At 38.2% G+C, this 24,613-nt stretch overlaps 1 protein-coding gene across 3 annotated transcripts in view; it reads right to left on the bottom strand.

The window, feature by feature from the left end:
• Positions 1–21,885, bottom strand: part of astn2 (astrotactin 2) — a 292,012-nt gene extending 270,127 nt beyond the window's left edge. For 2 of the 3 annotated variants that reach the window (XM_005459486.3, XM_003454979.4), the window contains exon 1: positions 21,312–21,884. In XM_005459486.3, the coding sequence (XP_005459543.1) occupies positions 21,312–21,723 (412 nt within the window). In that variant the 5' untranslated portion in view covers positions 21,724–21,884. Of the gene's footprint in view, positions 1–21,311 lie in introns of all 3 variants that reach the window. The other variant, XM_025909010.1, reaches the window with a different exon arrangement.
• Positions 21,886–24,613: the final 2,728 nt, after the last annotated feature.

Raw genomic sequence — 24,613 nt, 5'->3', positions numbered from 1 at the left:
ATGCTGAAAAGCATGTTCAATGCAAACATCGTCGGGTCTGCCGTGATATGTTTACAATGGGACCCGAACCTCTGCGCACAGCGTCTGCAAATCGGGGCTTTCATCTTTACGCAGGACTGTAAGCTGTCATCTGTGAGGCGGGAGCAGTGTTTGTCTTTAACATAGTTCACGGTGGAGAATAGCTGCTGACATAATGTGGATCTGAAGATCCATAATTGGCCTACCTGGGGTTGAAAGTCTCGATAAATGCATGCCGTTTCGGCGGGAATACCGGCTTCCGCGAGTGTGACGCTTATTTTGAGCGATGAAAAAATAATAGAATATAATTTTATTTTTATATTTCAATATAACAATAATCTTCCAATTTAGAACTACAAGTTAAAAAAGAATTAACGTAAATAAAATACACTTCAGCTAAATACTTTTAATTTATTTGCCCAAACCACGCGGAGCCGCACTATAAGGACTAAAGAGCCACATGCGGCTCCGGAGCCGCAGGTTGCCGACCCCTGCCCTAGAACAACACCCCTAAAGAGTAAACACAAATAAGTGACACTGGATCTGAACATTTATACACAGATTTTTAGGAAGGTTAACAGTCACAAAGTTCAATTAACACCTTCCTGGAAGACTACTTTAAACAGTCTAATATGAATATATGAATCCAGTTCAATCAGTTCAATTTTATTTACATAATGCCAAATCACAGTTGCCTCAAGTTGCTTTATATTATTGTGTTTTTAAAGTGTTTTAAATTTGATTTTGGATTTAATAGGCAGCTAATGAAGAGAAGCCAGGGGAAATATGTTCTCGCTTTCTAGTACCTGTCAGAATTCTTGCTGCAGCATTTTGAATCAACTGAAGGCTTTTCAGGGAGTTTTTAGGACATCCTGATAATAATGAATTACAGTAGTCCGACCTAGAAGTAACACATGCATGAACCATCTTCCAGGTCTTTATGTCTTTGAGACGTTCCAGCAGTTTAACTAAATGGTATCTGTTATCTGGCTTCATGGATAGATAAAGCTGGGTATCATCTGCATAGGAGTTAAAATGTATGCCATGTAGTGCTGTCAGCGTTAATCTCGTTAAAATGACGATAAGGGCATAACCGCATTAACGCAGCAAATCTCTGTTAGCGAGTTAGCGCGGATCACCCTGTGTGTGGGGCTGGACCGCACTAACGCGTTAATGGGCTAACGCGTCAGCACTAATGCCATGCCTTCTCTGGATACTGCCTAAGGGAAGCATGTATAATTTAAACAGAATTGGTCCTAGCACTGAACCCTGTGGAACTCCGCAATGTGTGAAAAGGACTCTCCATTTAGATGAACAAATTCGAGTCGATTAGACAGACAAGATAGACAACTATTGCCAGCTTAATTAATAGAGATAGGTTGATTATTTTTACGATTGAAGCATTAATTAAAGGTAGGACTTCTTTGAGCAGTCTTGTAGAAATGGGGTGTAAAAGTCACGTTGATGGTTTGGATGAAGTAATTACTGAAGTTAACTCACAAAGATCAACTGGAGAAAAAGAGTCTAAATAAATATGGGTAGTATTGAAAGTAGCTGTATACAATGTTCCGTCTGTGAGATGGCTGTGAGTATCTTTTTTTCTCTAATGTTTAAAATCCTTTTACAGGCTAAATGAAGATCTTCCAAATTAGTAAGATGCCATTTCCTGTTCAGCTTATGAGTTATCTGCTTTAAGATGTGTGTTTGAGAGTTATACCAGGGAGTCAAGTACTTCTGATTTGAGGCTTTCTTTTTCAGAGGAGCCACAGTATCCAGAGTCATATGCAGTGAAGATGTAAAACTATTAACAAGATAATCGACCTTTGTGGGAGTAGAGTTCAGGTAGCTGCTCTGCACTGTGTTGGCACATGGCATTGAAGTGGATAACACTGGGGGAATTCTATCTTTAAAATTAGGTACAGCACTTTCAGAAAGAGTTGGGCCAACACAGCCTGAACAGTAGTTTCATGTCAGAAAATGGTAGTGGATACTGACTATACTGTATTAATTTGTGAACTGTGAAAAGGTCAGCCACATCCTTCAAACATTAAAATTATTTGAAACTAAATCGTGGAAACGATAACACATACACAAAACTGGTGTATCGATCACCGTTATAGCACTATACTCAGGGGTTTAAGACAACTGAAAAAGTTGGTTGGTTATAGTCCGGGTGTTGATAATTTGTGGTCGCAGTACGCATCTAGCTAGTGCTACAAAGAACGAGCACGCAAAAAGTGAGTCGTTTTTTCAATTTTAAAATGTAACAGCTCAGCTAATATCACCAAACATAGAAACTGTTCCTTTGCAGTTAGCCACACACATGTCTTCTAACTAAAGGTATAACAACTATATTTCTCGGGGAGAGAAGGAGAGTGTCATTATCATATTTTTAACACCAGTTTTCATATTACTTAAATGCCAAACGTGTGTACTTTTGCCACTTCAGATCATGACGTGTATTATGTAATTGTGTGGTGTCTAATTGATACCTCAGCATAACAAAAAATGACTTAACAAGCGTAAAAAGCGAGCACTCTTCTTCCTTGTTCTGCTTTTGTCTGGGAGGCATCACTGCAGTGGAAAAAAAATCAATACCCTAAAAATATGTTTGTTTTGATCCCTGTATATTAGATGTTGACTTTCTTAAGCCATGTAACCTTTAACTGTCACTGGATCAATAGGTTGGAAACTAAGAAGGCTGTTCAAATCCACTGACAAATAACATTAAGTAGACAAAGGAGATTTTTTTCTTTCTCTGAAAACAACATAAAACATAGCACTTATGATGCAATTTGCATGGAGAAGGGAAGAAAAAAGCAAAAACGCTGGCTCTAACTTAATCAGGTTAAGGAGAAGAGTACCCGCCTGTAAGCAGCTATCATCCATTAGGAGACTGTAATAATGACATATAAATGCAATTAATATGACCGATGAGAAGCAACATCCTGACAATCATTTGCCTACTTCATCATAATAGTCAGCCTGGCAAATCCCATTAGATCAGTGGATGGGATAGTGAAAGACCTAAGGAATAAATCCATCATTGTGTTGTCAGAGAGTTTATTAATGTTGAGTTATCTGGCTCTGACAACATTCAACTACTCAAAACTCTGGAAACAATTACCCTCCGGCCCTACCCGCCAGCTGCACCAAGACACACAAATACCACCCCCCAATTGGAAGATTGGAATAAATAACTTTAACTCAACAATAGCTGATAGATTTTATATTAAAGCTGGTGTGACCAAATTGTTGGTCCAATCCAATAACTTATCATTAGTTTTAAAAAAAAAGTGTTTAAATACTAATGGTAAACAAATAAAAAAATAACGATGTGTTTTTGAAAACACATCGTATCTCAATGAGAAAATATGTAATATGTTCAGAATGAAAGGATGCCACATCATTTGATGAAAATGAAACTTATCAACCTACTGAGGGATGAATTCAAAGACACCAAGAAAATCAAATTGAAACAATCATGTGGTAATCTAGTCCATTGTACCAAAATGTCATTGCAGCAACTCAAAATGGTGCTCAGCAGTTTGTACCACATGCTTGTGTGCATGCCTGAGAATGGTGGGCATGTTCCTAATGAGAAGATGAATAATGCCAGCAGGGATCTCCTCCCAGATCTGGACCACCAGGGCTTCACTGAGCTTCTGGACAGTATGAGATGCAACCTGGTGTATAGCATATATAATATGCTGTAAGTTTTATACTAAAGTGGAAAAATATGTGTACTCTTTTTTCTTCCTTAAGCCATACCCACACAGTTTACTGAGTTTCAAAGGCATTAAATAACAACACTGTCTGAAAGGTAGGGTCAAAAAAATAACTCCACAGTGGCACTCTTTCTCTTTAGCTAAGGCCTGACTCTGACATCTATACTTACAAGCCTAACTAAGTGTTGAAAGCTGGAGATTGCCATTTTGAATGGTCCCATTAATTCTGTTTGTTGAGCTGTCTCATTACAGAGTTAATAGTGCATTTGTCCTGATTGCGGTTATGTTACGGAACAATGATCACACTGTTGAACTAAAGAGTGGAAGATACACACCACACAAAGGAATTTATGATGACTTGTCTAAATCTGGAAAATGTCCATATATTTAATTATTAAATAATAAAATAATACATAATTGCTGCCATAGGTTATATTGAGGTGGTACTGACATACCCAAGCACAACTAATGGTTCACTATATTATTGCTAAAAACCTATGTCAACCCTGAGAGCATAAATAATTTGCAACACACACAAAAAAATATACAAAGTACAACATACTAAAAAAAATCTTCACCAGTCTAATTATTACATAGCCGATTAATGGCCAGAGCGGGAAAAAATATATATATTGAGCCAGTGTTTTACTGTACTGACAAAACGTTTGCAAATTTTTATTAATTTCTGCACATTCTTTTATTATTTAGATTATTTCTGCATGAGACAATAGTGCAGGAACTTTTTTTTCTCCCTACAGTATAAAATGCTTTGCAATTGCGGTTTAACTGGGAGAATATTCACAGTTTCAAACTTCCCAGATCAATAACTCATAAAGTAAAATGTTATTCAGACAGAAGGTATGATCAACAGATTAGGGGAACAAACCATTAAATTAAAAAAAAAGACTACACCTAATATAAATTTAGCTGATTCAACATCATCTCCTCCAAGAACCTGCACACAGGGGAAAGTGGAGGTAGACACCATCAGTGTGGTTTTCAGTGGAAACAACTTGAAATGCTGTACATGTCAGTGTGAAATCATATGCTGGCATAGAGCCCACCGAAAAAGAAGCAGATTTGTTTTTGGTTACAAAATCATTGCTCACAATCTGAACAACTCAACAGATTTGCCTCATCCACTTCATCCACACATTCATTTCTTCAAGACTTCCAGAAGGGGATGAAAGATCACGGTTTCGAAACTCTGTAGGAGAGCCAGCAGTTTTGCAGAGGTACAAGTGCGAGGGGCCAGGATGGCACCTCCACTAAGACATCTAAAATTTAAAGCTGTACTGAAAATGGTCCAGAGGTGCAGGAGGATGTGATCAAGCAAAAATATTTGTTCCAGCAAATCCTAGCAGATACTTAACTTATCAACTGACATCAAAAACAACAGTACATATGATGATAGTCCAAATACCCCATGTAAGAGACAGAGCTAACAATCTTTCATACAAAAAACAAAAGCATTCAGATGTTGACGAACTTGTGCACTAGAAATATGTGTGTGTGTGTGTGTGTGTGTGTGTGTGTCTGTGTGTGTGTGTACATGTTTAGATGTCTTTGTGAGGACAGAAAATTGGCATGCTACTATACTTGTGGGGACCAACAGTCCCCATGGGTTTGAAGACATTTTTTGAGGCTCAAAATGTGGTTTTAGTGTCAGGGTTACAATTAGGTTATGGTTAGGTTTAGGCTGAGGGTTAGGATTAGGCATTTATTTCTGATGGTTATCATTAGGCTAAGCGGCTAGGGAAAGCATTACGACAATGAGAAGTCCTCACTAAGACATGAAAACAAGTGTGTGTGTGTGTGTGTGTGTGTGTGTGTACAGTCTGTTTCACTTTCTGTGGTGTTGCTACCTATACTCCATTCCAGGATTTTTTCTGTTTTACATTATTCCTACAATACTGCTGTGTTTGAGCTGATGAAAATCCACCCAGGCCCGTCCAGCTAACAAAATATTTTTGAGGAGACATAACTGCAGATTCAATTTTTAATATAGATGTTTGGTGTAAGTGGAGCAGGTAATGTGATTGAGGAAATTAACCTGCACTGACAGCATCAAACTCATTTACTATAGTTACATATAATTCGAGGTCATGTTGGCCAATTTTAATTGGCCCTGCTTGTAGTATATTGTAAGAATCATAAGAGAACCTTGCTCAAATGAACTTCATCACATAAAGGTTCAAAGTGCATTCACAGTTATAAAAAAAACATCTGTATTGTGAAAAAAACAAACAAAACAAAACTAATAATTGTAGGAAAATTTACAATCCTAGTTAAAGGATCCTTAAGTGGTAACCCCAAGTGGTTCATGCATAATAAACCCTGATTGGCTAGGCCTTTTATGTGCAATCTGGAACACAAAAGCACAGGAACTTCAAAGTCAACACCAAAACACAATGGAAATACTAAATAACTTTTGTCATGCAGTGTAGTGTCATTAAAACTGCTTGTCAAATTAATTATATCTTCTTGTCTACCGCTCCCTGGTAGCTTCTATTGGGAACTGTTGTTTGCTTTTTATATTCCAATTATAAAAGGGCACTGCAGATGAGATTAGTAGGTTCCAACTTTATTACAGCTGGGAATGAGCATGAGTTATCTTTAACAATGTCTATATTTATGACTGTTACTTTGTGTTGAAAGTCCAAAAAGTGCTTTATAACCAGTACCTGCATATGTGCTTTTCTATGTGATCACAGTAAGCTGGAGAACCACTTTTAAAAAAAAAAAAAGAGGAATGCAGAGCTACAACGTAAAAAAATACATTTCTAAAAATGTCAAGTGGCTCTGGAGGAAGAACTCTGCATAGAATGTGAATCCTCCTCCCTATTGGAATTCAGCCATCATAATTCCTCTAATTGGCTACAGATCTCACCATTTTTCTCCCTTCCACAATGTGTGATTAATTTATTTAAAGAGGTGAAATTAACATTACAACCAGACATATGACATATTTTTTTCCCTTGGGCTCCCTCTGAATGTGTTATACTGTTAAACAAATGGAAGGAGAATCTTTCTACATGCATATAAACTATCAACACTTTTTGAAAAATTCAACTGCAATTTGTGTAGTCATCTGCTTTGAAATTAGATAAACTCAGTTTTAGCAAATAAATAAACACCTACTCGGAAAAAAATGATGAGGAACGTTCCCTTAAATGCATATAAGGATTTAATGTATAAACAACCACAAAACACGACAAATTAATGGCTGCAGATCAGCGTGTGTGTATTGTTCACCTTGATAATGCGCTTAACCAGTCTGAAGACACGTGACCTACCATTGACCTCAGGAGAGCATGTTCTGCTGTGTTACACATCTAAGGGTAATTGCTGTTAGATCAGAGCTAATCCAAAGCAGACAAAATACCAGAAAAAAAATGCATGCTGTGTGCTGTGCCTCTGAATGGAGGCGAGTGCGATACAGCCATGACATACCAATGAGCTATCACTGGATAAGCATACAATGTGTTAGACCAAATGCCCGTATTCCCACAAGTCTTATCAGAAGTGCATTGATATGCTGAAAACTCCTCTGTTCTGTACTGATTGTTATAAGTGGATATCTGCATATGAATATGCATAATCTGTAGGCAAAGAACAGTACTGGCTTGAATCTTTCTGGAATCTGTTTGCTCAAATTAAATTTAAGGCGGCTTTGGCTTCATGCAAGTATAAAGTCGGGACCTCAAGGAATGGCCAAAACGCAATCTCAAACCCATCTGCTATCATCTGATGACAATTTACCTTTGTGTTGTTTGTGGTTGCTTTTCTTTTATCTTTTTGAAATTGATCTGTTATCATAGATGGACTGTAAACAATGATTGCCGCATGCAAGTCTTTGTCCAGATATCATTTAATTCAGAGTGCTGGAGCTGATAAATAAACAATTAGGCGCTTTGCCGGAGTCTCACAGTGGTGTAGAAAACCCCAATGTTTCTTCTGGCATCACGTTAGATAATGTCAAAATATTGAGGAAAATTACTGAGATAACGTTCATATTGTATGATATGTTGATAATGTAGTTATCGTTGCAGGACAGATATTATTATACCTTTCTGTTAAATAAATCCCCTTTGTACAACATATGCATATCTTTGTTTTGTTTCAGAAAAAGTCAGCGGACCAACATTATTCAGCCAGACAACTACAAAAGAAGAGAGTTAGAACATGTGTCTCTGTGCTGATAAAGCCAGTTCCACCAGGAACTCGGAGAGATGTGCATGATGGAGCATTAAAAAACTGTGGGAGGGAACTCATCAGCTGAGGGGAGATTAATGGAGCACGTGCTTTATCTGAAAGGAAATCTAAAAGATTGTACAACTTGAAGGGAATGCAAATAGGTACAAACATACCAGCATGGATAAAAGGTTTAAAATCTTTTGTAGGAACCATGAGGTAGCGAGCAGTGCAGAACTGGCACGTTTCCAAGGTGCAGCACCAATTCTGGAGGGAATCAAATTTTATGGGTCTTAAACATCATTGTGACCAGCTTATATGAACAATGACTCCCGTCTTCCTCTTTGAAACACACACTGCCTGTCATGCTTGCAAAATAAAAACCCTATTCAGATAATTCCATTAACTAGGTTAGTCAAGACTATATAAGCGCATCTCCAATGTGATAATGAACTCTTATATACTATACAATCGATACTAAAAACATATACTGTGCAGTTTTAAGATAAAGGGAAAAAATAGACAATCTATTTCAGAAATCTTGAAAATGCTGAATCTTTTGACAACTGAAATGTGGACTGTATAATTTGTCTGTTAGGATGAGAAAAACATAAAACAGAGTATAACAAAACAAGGTTTGGTGAACAACATAGACTGTGCATGAAGGCAGGAAGAACAAGTAGGAGAAAGAACAATCAGAGCTCAAACAGAGTGAAAGTGGGCTTTCTCCCACTAACCTGTCAACCAGTAGGAGGATATTTACATGCTTTTTAGTCTGTTTGAAGCCAGAGATGGTGGTGTCCCAGTGAGCTCGGTTTTGGGGAAAACATACGTTTTCTGGATGGTTTGATGCAGACTCTCATGCCATCTTAATCTGTTACTACATTACTTTGGAGACTGCAACAGCTATCAAATAAAGATTACACATAACGAACTTTAAAAGTAGAAAATGTTCACCACCAAACCCTAATAAACAGTACGGGTAAACAATCACCATACTCAGATCACTACATGCACTGTTTTTGGCAATGTTCTGCTTTCTATTTCACACTTGTCATTTTAATCAAGACAGACTTAAGTGGGCTTTGTTGCCACACTGGCATGCAAACAATGCTAAAGAGAGAGGATACCTCAGTTGCAAGCACTGGTGATCAAATGCTTTTTTTCTGCTTTGCACCCTAGCAACAAAATTTCACAGTAGCTTTACAGAAGATTGTAGTTACAAGCAGGTATTCCGTAAGTCAGAAGCTCCTTCACTACCCATATGGAAAAGAAATAGAAAAAACTTATGAAAGACTTGCATAAGATGTGGCCTACTTCATATAGTGAATCATATAAGGCTTATATGATTTACTCATGAAAGTGGCCACTTACTCATTACTTTCACATATTGTTTTAGTAAGTATCCTTATATCTGTTTTCACTCTTGTAGGCTTTTCATACAAGTTTCACACAAGACAGATACAAACTTTATAAGATTTATATATATCTTTTCCATATGGGTAGCATGTTACACAGAGACCTCATACTGGCTTATTATCAGGCAGGCAACATTTCCATTCCAAACTTTTTGAAGATAAGTTAAAACTTGAACATAATTAGAAAAACACAAATGGCAAAGGAAATTCCAGCAGCTCTTGAGCTCTAACATGAGGATAAACTGTGCATTTCCAGGCTATTGCTTCCAAACACATAATTGAAATATGAATACATTCCCCCTTAAGGGGAAGACAATGCTCATTATTGCGCTCTACTCTTAGGTTGTTTCTCTGGTGTCATTTGGTGTGTACATGTTTTATCCATTTTGTCCATTTTTAGCATGTTTTTACGAAGTGTTTAGCAGAACTTATTTTATAATGCAACAAAAATCTCTATATTCTTAAAAAATAGACAAGAACAAGATGTTCTTTGAATTAAAGTGTTTAGGTTTTATCTTTACAAGGATGCTCTTTAAGGATTGTTAAATCTAAACATTTGACTTGATTAAAATGCTGATGTGGTGAATGGAAGCATATAACCCAACACCTGTCACCAGGGCTGGACTGGTGCAAAAAATCAGCCTGGGCATTTTGACTAGAGACCGGCCCACCAGGTATACAGAAAGGCATAAAGTCTTTGAATGAAAACAAACGCTGTTGTGACAGTGATATACACTATCTTGTTGGTATATATGTATCAATCTAATAAACTTAAACCTACGCCATCCTCCCTATTCTGGTATTCTAAACAGTATTTAGTGAAAATATTAAACAACCTAATTAATAGGGTTGCCAACTCCCAGCAAAAAAAAAAAAAAAAAATAGCGAATCACCCCCCACCCTCTGCGTTATGATGCCTAATCGATGTAATAGACATTAATTTAATGCACGTGTAAAACAAATGCACAGAAACCAATTATTTTTCTACAATAATTAAATAGATTCAACACCTTTCATCAGCAGAATTGCAGACTGCACAGATAGTACCTTCCCAAAGGAAAAAGTACTTTAGCTTACTAGGGTATATATTAGACTTAATATTTACTACATGCAGTAATGGATTTCTATACATTGTACATCAGATGAAAACTTTGGTTGTAAGATTCAGATAATTATTTATTAAAAACTAGACATTTTAAATGAGAATAAGAAGAGTATTTCTTTGTGCCCCCCTTTCCCTGTTAATGCCCTACCTGGCCCCCTGGCAAAACTTTGCTAGACCCGCCCCTGCACAGTTACCAGCTGTCAGCTACATAGAAAAGGATCCTGGTGTTATTTGTCTCTCAGAAACAGTTCATAACTTCCCTTCAACTCATTCATGTCACCTAAAAGGTAAACCTGTTTCTCCATCACCTGTTCAGCTCTGATGATTCAGTAAGGACATCTCCTGGTTTCATCTGCATGTTTCCCTCTCACCACATATCCAAACCGATATCACAACCAGCGGCTTTTACGGCTGTGGCTCCAGGAAACATCAGCTGATACTAGAAAGTAATATCAAATCACTTCTAACAATAGCTTATCAAGCTTAAACGTGCTGCTGTTGTTTAGCGCAACAGCTGCTGGTTTCCTGTTTCTGGCACAAAGTGGGCGATAAACAAACGAGAGAGACGGGAGAATGAGAGAACAAGACGCAGCAGCACAGCGTAAAGACACAGAATACCTCCAGATTTCTGTCTTTTTTCATTCTAGCTGAAGTACGGGACAAATCGCGTTTCTTTTTTACCTCAATATGGAACTTTAATGTTCGCCCTCATCGGCTGTAATTTGTCCAGCCCAGAGTCAATCATGACCAGTTGGCCAATCCACCACCTTTCATTGTTTACAAAAAAAAAAAACAACCAAACAAACAAAAAAACATCGGCCCATAAAAGCAAAAAATCACTATCGGCCCACCGGGCAAATGCCCTATGCCTGTCACGATCACTTGAGCTGGCAGCAACATTCAGGCACTTATTGCTTTTTCCGCCTGTTTGTCTATTTCTGAATGTGTTTGTGTCAATGAGAAAGCTTGGGAAAAAAATTATAATTCCCCCATCTCTGCTGCATTTCTTTTGTTTAGAGTTTAAGCCCCAAATACCAATTTACTTTCATTAAATAACGCAATTCGGAGTCAGAGAAAATATTTTGTATTGATATTTTTTTATGTGGGGATCAATTCACAAAATTAAACGTCATGGTGGTACACATCAGTATCGATCTGCCCAACTTTAATAATGAAATACCTGGAGAGAAAAAAACAAAAACAAAACTATCACATGCTGATAGCAGTAAAAATGTTCCACTCAGATCGATGGACTCACCATGAAGTTAAAGAAAACTAATAATCACATAATGGAAAGCCAGAAATTGAGTTTCAATTTGACCACATTCGGTAATAGTTGCGAAATTCATATAACTTAAAGAAGCGCAGCCAGGAAACTTGAAATATTCAACATGTCTATATATCAAGCTTGGTTTTAAAGGTATTGTGTGTAAGTTGATGGATTTCTCCCATAGTCCCTGTGCCCCAAATGTCTGGCTTGCATTAAAAAAATATTTTACTAAGAGAGCAAATGCATTACAGTTTTTGTCACAGGGGGGCTTCTATTATGTGGTAGGGATACACCAGAGGAGCCCAAGGAGCAAAAAGACCAACTAAATGGAATTGCTTTTATAAATCAGTGTCACATTAAGCATTCAGTGCACAGACTAAAAAGCCTCTCTACAGTATACAAGTAGCAAGTTTATGAATCTTTTGGGAATCAGCTTGCGGCATGCTCTCTTGTTAGCTACACCATCCAGCCTATCCTTTGATTCTAGTACAGCTTTACATATCAAGATAAGCAGTTGTGGAATTAAAGGGGGAGGTACAGCCACATGAAACAATTCAGGGACTGAACTCAAACTTACAATGGAAGCTATAAAATCAAGTAGAAAAAGGCAGACTGAAGCATTATGTTAGTGGAAATTAATCAAAGAGACAGCAGGTAGCAATCAAACTCTTACTGCTCAAGAGGTTCGGGTTGCTTTTGATTTTTTCATTGTAAATTCTAGATAAATGCAGGGTGCTGGATACAATTTAGATAAAAAGATCCATAACAGGTGAGTCAGTGGGATTACCGCTGAACCTTTGAAACCTTTTTTTGGTGATCCTGTGTAAAATGGTAATTGTTAAAATGGTTGTCAGGTCAGTCAGAGTAGTATACATATTTGGCATTTAAGTAAATTACAACTAGTAAATTCACCTATAACAGTCCACTTAACTCCAGCAACTCTTTATATAAAAGAGCTCTTTCAGTGTATTAAAATGAATAGTTCTCACACCATGTATCTGTGTACTGACAAACGTTAAATGCCTTTAGGAACTACTCATTTATATGTCCCATAACAGTACTAGCTGACTTTAAACATCCATATGGTCAAATGACAAGCATTTTCTGAAGTATGAAAATAGGAGAAGCACACTAACAATTGTGACTGTTGTTGCTGTGCACATATCAAAGAAAGAGAAAGCGGGAGTAAATAAAGATTGTGCATTCATTAGGGGTATTTACATACAAGTTCTTTGTTCATTTCATCAAAGTTAACTACAGCGCGCCTTTCAGCAATGGTAATGATCAAATAATTATCTTGAGATCAAAGCTGTCCACCAGTGCTGCAAGGCAAGACTGGAGACTGGTGGTAAAACAATGCAATACAAAATACAGTTACTGTGGAGGACAATAACAATCGAGGGTCACTAACCACAGTTCATTCATCCTTCCTGTGACATCCCTAAGGTCTCTCACCATTAAACTAAATGAGCATGGTTCTCCACTTACTGAGTCTGTCATCTAGGAAGAGAGAGACAGAGAGTGAGAGAGACCGAGAACAAGCAAGATAGATAGATACGTACATACATACATATATACAACATTCAAAGCTATGACTATGTTTAACGGTCAGTATGAAATGGCAGTGGTGCAATAATTGTAATTGCTTTGTGACATTCAAGAGCAAAAAAGTAGCTGACCAGTCAAAGAGAGAGAGAGAGAAGCAAGGCCTTCTGTGTTTTTTTCTTTTTCTTTTTTTTAAACAATTTGCAAATAATAACAGAGTGCCTGTCAACTGATACTATACATTTACCAGCCCAAGATAGCTTCCGATTAATAGCAGAAAAATTGTTGAGAAGCAAGCCGGTCTGAATGGTTTGATGATCAGTGCCAAGTTTAAGCCTTCTTTTATGCAATTCTGCAATCCTGTCATTTTGCTGTATATGGAAAAAAGACAGGAGGGAAAATACTGTGGTGGGGCGTCATACATTAGATTGCAGGAGTTGAGCATTCATCTTAAAAAGACAGCCTCCTATAGAGGCCTATTATCACAGGCAACATGATGACACGTATAATTTGCTGGCCCTCACAATATCCACCATGGGTTGTGTTTGTGTGACTGGATTACACTCGTGGCATATCAATTGGCATCTTTTCAATTTTCCACAATGCACTAGATCTAAACCGAAGCAAACATAAGTGCAACGCAACATTAAAAAGAGTCCTTACAAAAACTCACACATCTATCTCAACTCCACACCATATAATAACTCCCATCTCTACTGTTGACCCTTCCCCCTTTTCATTGCTTCTGCTGCAGTGCTAAGCTGGAGTCCTGACATAATATTGAGTTGAGGTGCAGCGTGTATATGTTCTATGCCACAGGGAAAACACTTTTTTTTTTTCCCCACTCGACCACTGAATCTTTGTCTCTCCCATGTGTAAGCGATCAGGGTTAGCTATGGCTCTGTTTATAGAGATAGAGGAAGGCTGGTTGGCAAAAAAAAAAGAAAAAAAATGTTGGGGTGGGAAAAAGGGTTAAGATCTTGAGCAATAGTTCTCCAGGCTTTCGGAAATGCTTTTAAAGGGGTTTTTTTTTTTTGGCTGCTCTTTCCTTTCATTTTCATAGATAACAGTCTGAGATGCATAAAATGGTGCTTTTGCACCGGAGAGGTAAATGAGGAAAACTATCCATAGCCGATGAACAGCCATGCCCTTAATCCGGCAATGACCTGAAACTAGACCTCAAAGACAACTTTTAGTTGACACATCTACTGTTTGCTAAAGCCTGAGCAGAAATGTTCTCAGTGGAAGAGCGGCTGTCATGAATCCATTCTCAAGTAAGGGAAATGGCTGAGAGGAAAGGCTGAGGTGCTAAATTACACAAGAACTGAATCAGTGGCAACAGGTCCAAATGTGAAGGTTTTCATTCAAATTGTCCTCCATGTACGGAGGAAGTCAGGAGAGAAGTAAAACAGTGAGAGCCTACAGCCATCTGTAAAACACTGTGGATAAAAAAAAGCACTCTTAGATTTGCAATACCATACATTTGCAGTGCATTATATTGCAATACAATCCGGAAAGCACCAGATTGGCTATGGCTTCATTTTTCAGCATGACAATGATTCCAAACACACAGCCAATGCAGTAAAAGCATACCTGGATTTAAAAAAAACAGACAATGGAACATCATTAGTCATGGACTGGCCTCCCAGAGCCCCAGACATCAACATTATTGAAGTAGCATTGGATCATTCTGATAGAAAACTGAATAAAAGGCAGCCACCATCTAAAAAAGAGCTTTGAATATCTTTCAAGAATCTTGGAGAACTATTCTTGTAAACTACTTAAAGAAATTACAAGAAAGCTTACATAGGAGGGCTCAGTCTATGTTGAAGAATAAAATCATACTAAATATTGATTTTTATATAAACTCTGCTTTTGCTGTACATACTTTAATAATACTGTGGTAATTCAACAAACTGCTACACTTACTTCCTATATTCCTGTCAAAAAATGAGTTTGGCACAGTACTGTAGTTCAAGATGATGGGCAGATGATAAAGAACAGGAAGACATTTAAACGTTTTCAATCTTGCATTAGGTGCCCGAAGCTTTTCAAAAAGGTTAACTCTTCGGGTGTTTACAGAGTCAGCCATGTTGCGAGCGGTATTGATTTCCTCTCTATCCCACAACATCAAATAAAATAAGAAAGGAAGATCATCTCATGTGACAAAGCGTAGCAGCCTGGAATTATCTCCCTTGAATGTGCAAGCACAATGCCACACAATTACATGAATTAGTGAGATAGTTCAGTACATGGCATTCAAAAACTAAATTAAAAACTGGGATTAAGAGCCCATATTTTAAGTAAAATGGTGGTGCACTGGTAAATCACAAAGTTAGCATTTGGAAATGAAAGCATGTGTTTCCTAATATATATGAAAATGACTAAGGAAAAAAAAGGAAAGTGAAGGAGAAGCAGGCTTGCACTTCTTCCACACTGCCCTTTCTGCTCATCTGTTCTCTGAGACACTTGTGGTAATAAATCAAAGCTGTGCAGACAGGCCATGGTGGAGAAGAATCTTGCTGTCCTTTTCCTTCCTTACCTATAACCTCTGACGTTGGTTTGACAAAACTATCAGAAATCTGACATTATCCACGAAACAGACAAGACTATGCTCGTTGTGGATCGGGTGATATTTTGCTAACAGGTTATACTCCAGCACGACAGAAATTCAGCTGTTGTGAGAAAGTGGAAAGCACAATGGTAGTTCAGCACAGTGGTAGACTAGTTTACTAGTAGTCTCCTAACCAGTTAGGCTAACATTATGTGTCTCTAGCCCCTGAATTCAAACAACAGGGCCATTTCACACCAGCAACAAGAAATTCAGCACAGATGTTTTTCATCACAGATTTGTTTGGTTTAGTCACAAATGGCTAATGTCATGGAACAGAGACATGAGCTGTGTGTGAAATTCCAGCCCTATTTAAAATGCACTGCACGACTTGTTTTCTGACAAGACAATATCCACTATACACTATAATGTTCTCAAAAAAATTCTATGATGCACTAAAAAGCTGAAATGTAAGTTTACTGCTGACTATTGATTGAAATATTGACTGTCCATTATATGAAGAGCAGCATGTGAATGAATAGGGGGTGATTTTCAACGCATTATATTGTTACTATGGGTGGTAATAAACTGCTTCAGAGACAGTTCAGAAATGAGATAGCTCATTTAAGAGTCATTTCCCATATGGGTGTCACGTGGGTTTCAACACCACCCTACACCCAGAGGATACCAGCAGGAGATTATGACTTTACTCCTTCCAATGTGAGAAGTGAACTTGAGCACAGATTCTTCACAGTTCTTTCCAACTCTGCTTTTTTTTCTTTGCAAACATAAGTCCTGATAATTATTAGCACTAATATCTTCGTCAATTAAATGTTTTGTTTTTTTAAACACAAGCCAATACACTTTCATCCACTCTCACAACACTTTTGACCACACCCATTCAGGGTTCAGGAAGTGTAAACCATTTTCACACAATTTCACACCGGTTTGTACTAGTTGCAATTAGTCATGTTTGCTCCGTCGTCTCTGACTGCTTGTACCAAGACATGTGGGCTTGTTTTTTTTTTTCTTTTAAACTGGAGCACAGCCTCTGTTATGTCCACATCAAATCAACAACAACATAAAAAATGAGAAGGCATTTAAAATCATACTACATATCACACTGTTCTTAATCATGTGAAGAAGATAAATAACAAGTGCTGGTTTCACAGAAGGATGTGTTTGCTGTGGTGTTAGACTTTTACCGCTTTGTCACGAGAGGTGTTGCTAGCGTTTCCTAAGAGTTTTAGAACAATATTAAAAGAGTGATGCTAAAAGAGAGTGTTGCTGGGTGAGTACATCAATCCAAAACACTCTGCAGTCTGTATAGTTCTGTATAATAGCCAGTGGGTATGTAAAAGGCGAATATATAAAAAAGACATACACCTGTAAGGCAATGTGATGTAGTGTGGTAATAAATTACTTCGTAACAATAAATGGTGTATGTGGTGAGAATTCAACTTTTCTAGCTTCCTCTAGACCCCTGTCTGTCTGTCTGTCTGTCTGTCCTGCACTCTCTCTCTGTTTCTTTCTCTCTGATTGTGGAATAAAAGTGTGAACATATATTTATAAGTTACACTTGTGTTTGAATCCTGCAGCTTATCACACATTTGATTTCCATGTGTGACAACTGCAAGTGTCCAGAGTGAGGACAGACTGAGGGACCCACTGCTGCACATCATCTGTGAGGCTTTGCACCCCTGATGATCCACCAGGACAAACTCAGCAGTGTGTGAGGAAGAGGAGGAGGAAGAGCCAGCAGCAGCTGACAGATGTTGAGAATAGACAGACTGTTCCCTGTTTGTGAAGGACTGCCAGAAAAGTTTAAAATAACTAATTATCTGTCCTGAATCAGTCTTATTGGGTAATGTTCAAATAATGTGATCATTCCAGTGTTTTCAGTGTGGGAGAAAGTACTCAGGGCCTTCAAGTTACACACTATGAAAGGCAGCAACAAGTTTAATATTCAGAAACCTAAAGTATGTATCAGCAGCAGAATGGAGCTAAAAATAAATGTTTGTTTCAGTTCTACGAAGCTTTGAGTATTTTGGATTAGTAGCACTGCTGTGTTTGTTGCATCATATTGCTGTAACTGTTTATATGCTTTATATATTCTGAGGTAAGTTGATCTATAGTGTTACATCATATTCTATAAGGATGTTATGTGTTTGTGTACTTTCTGCCCAGTTTGACCCATTTAGCAGAAGTCAGCCTGTTTAAGGCTCTGATATCTATTCTGTATGACTTAAAGCAGTTATGACATGGTCTGATTTTCTCACCAAGTAAAGGAATATTTAATATATCAGTCTACTCTTCATTCTATCAGAAACAGTTATCACAGCTCGGACATTTTCCTTTTTACACATGTATGTAAGCATTGAGCCAAATTTAGTAATGCCAACATATTAAATGGACAATATTTGTCTCTTATATATAATACATCTACATATACACTGTCAAAGATACTTGTCTTTGAGTGAAGATTTAAGGTGATAGGACATAAATAACTGCAACTTGAATCTTTACTGAAGTTCAGTATTTGACACAGAGTTCACTCACATGAATTTCACTCACATGTGCTGTACCAGTGTACCTGCACATGTGATGTGACAATAAAAGTGATTTGATTTGAGACTTCAAACTCACTGCTGTAATAACTAATAATGATTAATCTAATAACTATAATATTGGCCATATCATATTTACACTGACTTTAGTCTCATGAACAACATTAACTAATTCTTATTTACTAGCTAATCTTACAATGACTGTTCAGTACAGATATGAAGCCCAACAATCATGTTTTACAGTCCCGTGTTCTCAGCCTCAGATACTTATTAAATCACACAAAGCTCGTGTAGAAACAAACAAACAAACAAACAAATGAACAAAATATGTTCTCCTTCATTTCTGTCAACCACACGTTTCCAGCTATCATGGTTGCTAGGCAACCTGGGCAGCGCGACGGAGGCTAGACCGTCCCATTTCACAAGCCTCGCACTTCCGGCCTCAGCGGTCTTTGAGTACGCGGCCCTTGAGGACCGTTGAGGCTGCGTACTTTAAGGCTGCAGACCCTGAATTGGGATACAGCCCTTCAAGACATGTTGAGGGTGTAATTTAGCCATTTAAATCAGCTGTGTTGGATCAAGGACACCTGCAGGACACCGGCCCTCGAGACCTGGAGTTCCCCCACCCTTCCTCTAGCATAAGAAAATCACAATTCAGTATGTGGGATGAAACAGTGAGGCATGAAATAAATGCACTTCTGATAATAAAACTCATTTTGTTTTCACTTAACAATTTAGTCCCCAAAAGTTGATTCTGTTCATCTGGACGATGATTACATTCCTTTGGGGATTTACTTACCCAAAGGAATGATTGTTAACGTCTTGAGGATGCATCAAGACGTTAACAATTTAGTGTATTTCATGAATTCTATAACAACATTTCACAAACTCAACAGCCAATAATGCATTTGTCAAGAAGAAAGAGCTGTTGAGTGGACCAACAAGCAATATGGGGTATAAACTGGACACAGGGAAATCACAGGTGACATCTAGTATCAGCATTTAACTCAGTTCTGACAATTAAAAGGTTTAACAAATATAAAAGTGGTTCTACATTGCTGGCATGTGTAGTTTCCTACCCACCTAACAGCTTATCATGACACATCATGAATGCCAGACTAAAAGGTTTGACTAATTAAAGACAAACACAAGGCCAGACTGAACCATCCGATTGGTCTGTAAGCAAAAGAAAATACAATATATATATATATGTTTTTATCGGTATAGATTTCACAACTATGACTGTTTAGTTAGCAACAGCATTGACAAGTGTATTTGTAAACCTCTCACAGCTATGACAAATACACCTTTTAAGTAAAGCACTTTTCTTAACATACTGTTTTTAATTTAACTTCTGCCTCTACGCTCAGTTGACCTGTTTTAAAAGCCTTGTTAAAATCAATGGTCTCATTTTTTTTTTTTAAATCCTTTTTCCACACTTTTTCTTTTTAATCTAATCTTTTCAAAACACAAAGCACACGAGTCATGCTTTCAATATTGCTCTAGCATCTACTCATGGACTGAAAGGGTGAAGCAGCAAATTTGCTAGCTGGCTGACTGGGAGGACAGAGAGGCCTTTCTCACCAGTCAACGGCTGTCTTTAATGAGAATAGAAAGTGATTTACTAGCTTAATGCTCCAGCCCTCAGCCTGCCTGCCCGCCTTTGCTTTACACAGCCAGTTTAGTCGACACTCTTCATACAGAGAATGAAACTGAGACCAGGGAAACAGGGAAAAAAAGGAGGATAGCAAACTCCTGTCTGAAAACTGCAGTAATGAGATGTTCTCATGGATTCTCAGTCCCCGCATCACTGACTTCCTCCAAGAACTGCATTTTTCTATTCGTCCTGCTTTTTGCTAAGTTCTCCATCATACTGTGCCATTTTGGATGATCTGAACATATCCCAAACCGAATAAATTACATCATTCAGCAATTACTTCCTTTCACTTCATTTTGTTTGGCTAAAGGCTTTTAACAAACATCCCTGTTCCACACTTTCTCTACATCCTGTTACACAGTCACACTTAAACCACAAATCAAGAGAACATGAATCGCTCACATGATTTGTAAGACTTAAAATGAGCAATGAGCAATGCTCCTTTTATACTCATTCTGCTCCTGTTACAAAGTTGTTGTTGTTTTTTTGTGACTGGTGTAAGACTGGTGTACTTCCCTGCTATTATGTTCCCTATGATTATCCAATCAGCAATGCTGTTCTCAAGACCACTTTTAAATCACAGGCTTTCACTGAGAAATCAGATGACCTGTCAGAAACCAGTTATCCACGGATGTGTGAATAAACAGAAAAAAGTGGGATGTTTTGGATCCCCTAAAATCTGCAATGACTAAATGTAGACAACGACACAAACTCTAGGCTAGTGCTTTATCCAGTTAAAGTTACACTGTCTTGCAAAGCATGTGTGTTATGAGCTCAAGTGAGAATACCAATTTCATGCATATTTGCAAGGCCAAATTGCATTCCTTGATTGGGAAAGCATACTTAGGGTATGCATGAAATTTAAAATTATGTTTTACCATGAAATAGGAAAGTCAGACAGAAAGAAGGACGAAACAAGAATGAGGGATGGCAGAATAACTTGAGAGTGCCACTTAAAATGGAGTGGCACGGCTTGCGTTTACATACGGTAGTTTTTAAGTTGAGTAGGGAAAACGAAAAGCGTGTTCTTCATACCTGGACTGATGGGGATTTTTGAGGGGAAACACACCACAAAATTTAAACAGAGTAGAGCAAGTGATTTAACGCCAGGGACTAAATGTGTATAAGCGCGTGATTTGTTTTTATTTGTATTTTTTGGAAATATAGCTGTGTGCACAGCCTATGCGCACAAACGTGCAGCCAAACAGACCGGTTATCGCCATGGAGGGCAAACACAGAACTACAACAGTGTTCTTACCGAGTGTGAAGTAGGGAAGAGCCGTGTTGTCAAGATCATCCATTACGGAAATTCGCCCAGGTAGGTCTGTTCTAACGAATAATAGAAGTCTGGATTCCCCCCCTCCTCCTGCTCCTCCTCCTCCAGTTCCTCCTCCAGTTCCTCCTCCACCAACACCACCTGCTTCAGCAGCACCCCCTCCTCCGACCACGTTCCCCGAGGCTCCGCCGGTGAAGCTGAATTCGTTCTCCCGGAGTACGGGCAGGGTTGAAACGGTGACGGTTTTCACCTCACATGGCGTCTCCGTGTCGCTCTCCCTGTCCCTTTCCTCGTCAGGCGATGTCGCCCCTCTGTTTGCCTGGACAGTCAAGGAGCCTGTTAATAACAGACCCACGAGAAGGACGCGAAGGTGCAGCACTAATATCCTCGCCATCCCGCTCCTTGTGTGTGGTTCTCTCGCTTTGTGGGGCTCATAAGCTGTCCGTTCACTTATAGTACAGTCGCTGCAAAGGAGTCGCGTCCGTCCAGGAGGCGGCAGTACAGGTGTAGTGAGAATGACATCTTTCGGCTCCTTACAGATCCATTTGTGCTCACACGGGGACAACAGATTGCTTACACTTGGATAAGCACGTGTCTTTTAAAAGACAGACATGAGGTAGAGGTATCTTGTTATTAGTGCAGGTTCATATTTAAACAAACACGAGCAGTAGATGAGTGTTCTTCTGAGTTCACAATAAAGTGTTAAACAATAAATCCAAAAAAAATAATACTTTTTTTTTTTTTCAATACAGCGTTTATATGAGTTGAACGTGAGGACAGAGCTGCTCCTGTCATATCCCGTCTAAACAAACAATTTATAGCTGAACATCTGTCCAGTTTGATCTCTATGCAGGCAGTGTAAAGACAGGTCTACTAGTACTCGAAAACAAAGTACAGTTGACCGGAAAGATTACGGTTAAACCCTAAAGTGCATTCACCACAGAGTGAAATATCCACACTTAAAATAAAAGTTGCATTCGAGATAAAAAAAAAAAAAAAAAGTTACACAGAAAAGGTTTAAAGAGAAGGCTACAGACTTTCTTTTACTTACTGATTAAAAGTTTGTTTTTATTATATAATGTAGTACACCCCGTGTTCTCACTTGTTTAATGTTGTTGTTTTTAAACTTTATGATTAAAATAAAAAACTCTTAGGAGTTTCTTCTTTTTCTTTTATGTCTTTTTCTGTATTTGGCTTATAGATGGACAGAGTCTTTGAGCTCTGTCCGTGGTGCTGACTTGGTCAACCCTGTCCTGCTTGTCAGTGTGATATCACATAGTAATACTGCAAACACTATAAACCTAAATAGTGCAACTGAGCAGTTTAAACCTAATTATTTAGAGTTTATGTGACATTTTAACCTTGGGCATTAAATAATCTCAATTTGAAAAGTGAATTTCATTTAAGAGTACTTAATTTTGCGCCTGTTCAAAGTTACTCATATTGTGTTTATTTACCTTCATTTTACAATAATAGGGCTCTAAGATCATGAGTGATGTGCCTTTTTGACACACACAGTGTTAGCACATTTAGGAGTGTGAATAGTGATGCTTACTGTAAGAGAAGGTAAATCTGAATGAGTTAGCATTCCTGGTGCCCATCAGTAGTAGATAATCATTTATCATTATTTTTAAGTGAGACAAGAATAATGAATAATGACTGCAGTGCTTTTTGTTTAAAAAACTAAATTACTCATATTTGTTAAAACTAATGCAATTACAATGATAAATGGCTTTTATGTGCTTAAAAATCAAATGAACAAGAGACTAAGTCATACAACTGAATATTTTTTGAATTGATTTAAGTAGTATGTATAGCATACTAGCATTCAACAGGTAATTATAGATAACTTGTTACTTATTACACCTGTTCAACTCCTCACTCATGTAGATATCTAATCAACCACTCACTGCATGTCACCATAACCTTGGTAAAGTTCAAACCAGGCATCAGGATGGGGAAGGAAGATGATTTAAGTGATTTTGAATGTGGCATGATGTCTGCTGTTGGTGACAGACAGGCTGGTTTGAGCATTTCAGAAACTGTTCTTCTGGGATTTCCCCACACAACCATCTCTCAGGTTTACAACAAATGGTCCAAAAGAGAGAAAACATCCAGTGAGCAGCAGTTCTCTGGGTGAAGATGTCTTGTGGATGACAGAGGTCAGGGGAAAATGACTTGAGCGGACAAGAAGGCAACAGTAACTCAAATAATCACTTAAAAGGAAGACTGGAAAAATGTTGCCTAGTTTCATGCGTCTTGATTTCTGCTGCAACATTCGAATGGCAGGGTCAGAATTTTGGCATAAAGAACATAAAAGCATGGATCCATCCTGCCTTGTATCAGAGGTTCAAGCTGCACATGGTGGTGTAATAGTGTGGAGGATATTTTCTTGGAACATTTTGGGCCACTTAGTACAAACTGAGCATCACTGAAAAAACACCACAGCTTATCTGAGTATTGTTGCTGACCATGTCCGTGCCTTTCTGACCACAGTGTGCCCATCTTCTGATAGCTGCTTCCAGCAGGATGCTGCAGCACGTCAAAAAGCTCAAATGATCTCAGACTGGTTTCTTGAACATGAGAGAATCACTGTATTCAAATGGTCTGCCCAGTCTCCAGATATCAATCCAATGGAGCACCACTGAGATGTGATAAAATGGGATGTCGGTGTCATAACTATGGAGCAAAAAAATCTGTAGCAACTGTGCGATGCTATTATATCATTATGGACCAAAGATTTTCTAACCAACTGTGTAATACTTCATGTTAGTTTTCCAAACTCTTCCTGAGGTTTCCTCAACACTATGAAAAATATGATTTCTTTTTTCGTTTATCTTTCAACTCCAACTCCAACAACTCTTTCATTTGTTTTTTGTAGAGCATTGTGGGGACGGGATCAGCATGGCATGCATGGTCTTTAAGAAGCTGCTGCTTTCGTGATTACGTATTGTCACTTTTCTCACTTTTCTGGTGTTACAGTAATATGGAGAAAGCATCCAGCGACACCTTTCGCTTTGTCTCTCTCCATGGACCAAACATAGAGCACAAAACACAGTCTTTTTGTTTTCTTTCTTTCTTTATCTATAATTTTCAGTCACAATGTCTGCTTCAGCACCAACATTTACACTCATGTCTGCACATGTGCGTATTCACACAATAGCTGGTAAGAAGGGCCATGTTTGCAACCACTCGTGACTGCAGACACTTTGTGAGACACATGCATATTGTGTCATTTTCATGTATGCCACTAACTGAGACACTCAAGCACCAGTTATCTTAAT

Source organism: Oreochromis niloticus, linkage group LG7, assembly GCF_001858045.2.
Source record: "Oreochromis niloticus isolate F11D_XX linkage group LG7, O_niloticus_UMD_NMBU, whole genome shotgun sequence".
Lineage (NCBI taxonomy): Eukaryota > Metazoa > Chordata > Actinopteri > Cichliformes > Cichlidae > Oreochromis > Oreochromis niloticus.
The sequence above is the reverse complement of the archived record's forward strand: the minus strand, read 5'-3'. Positions and strand labels throughout refer to the sequence as shown.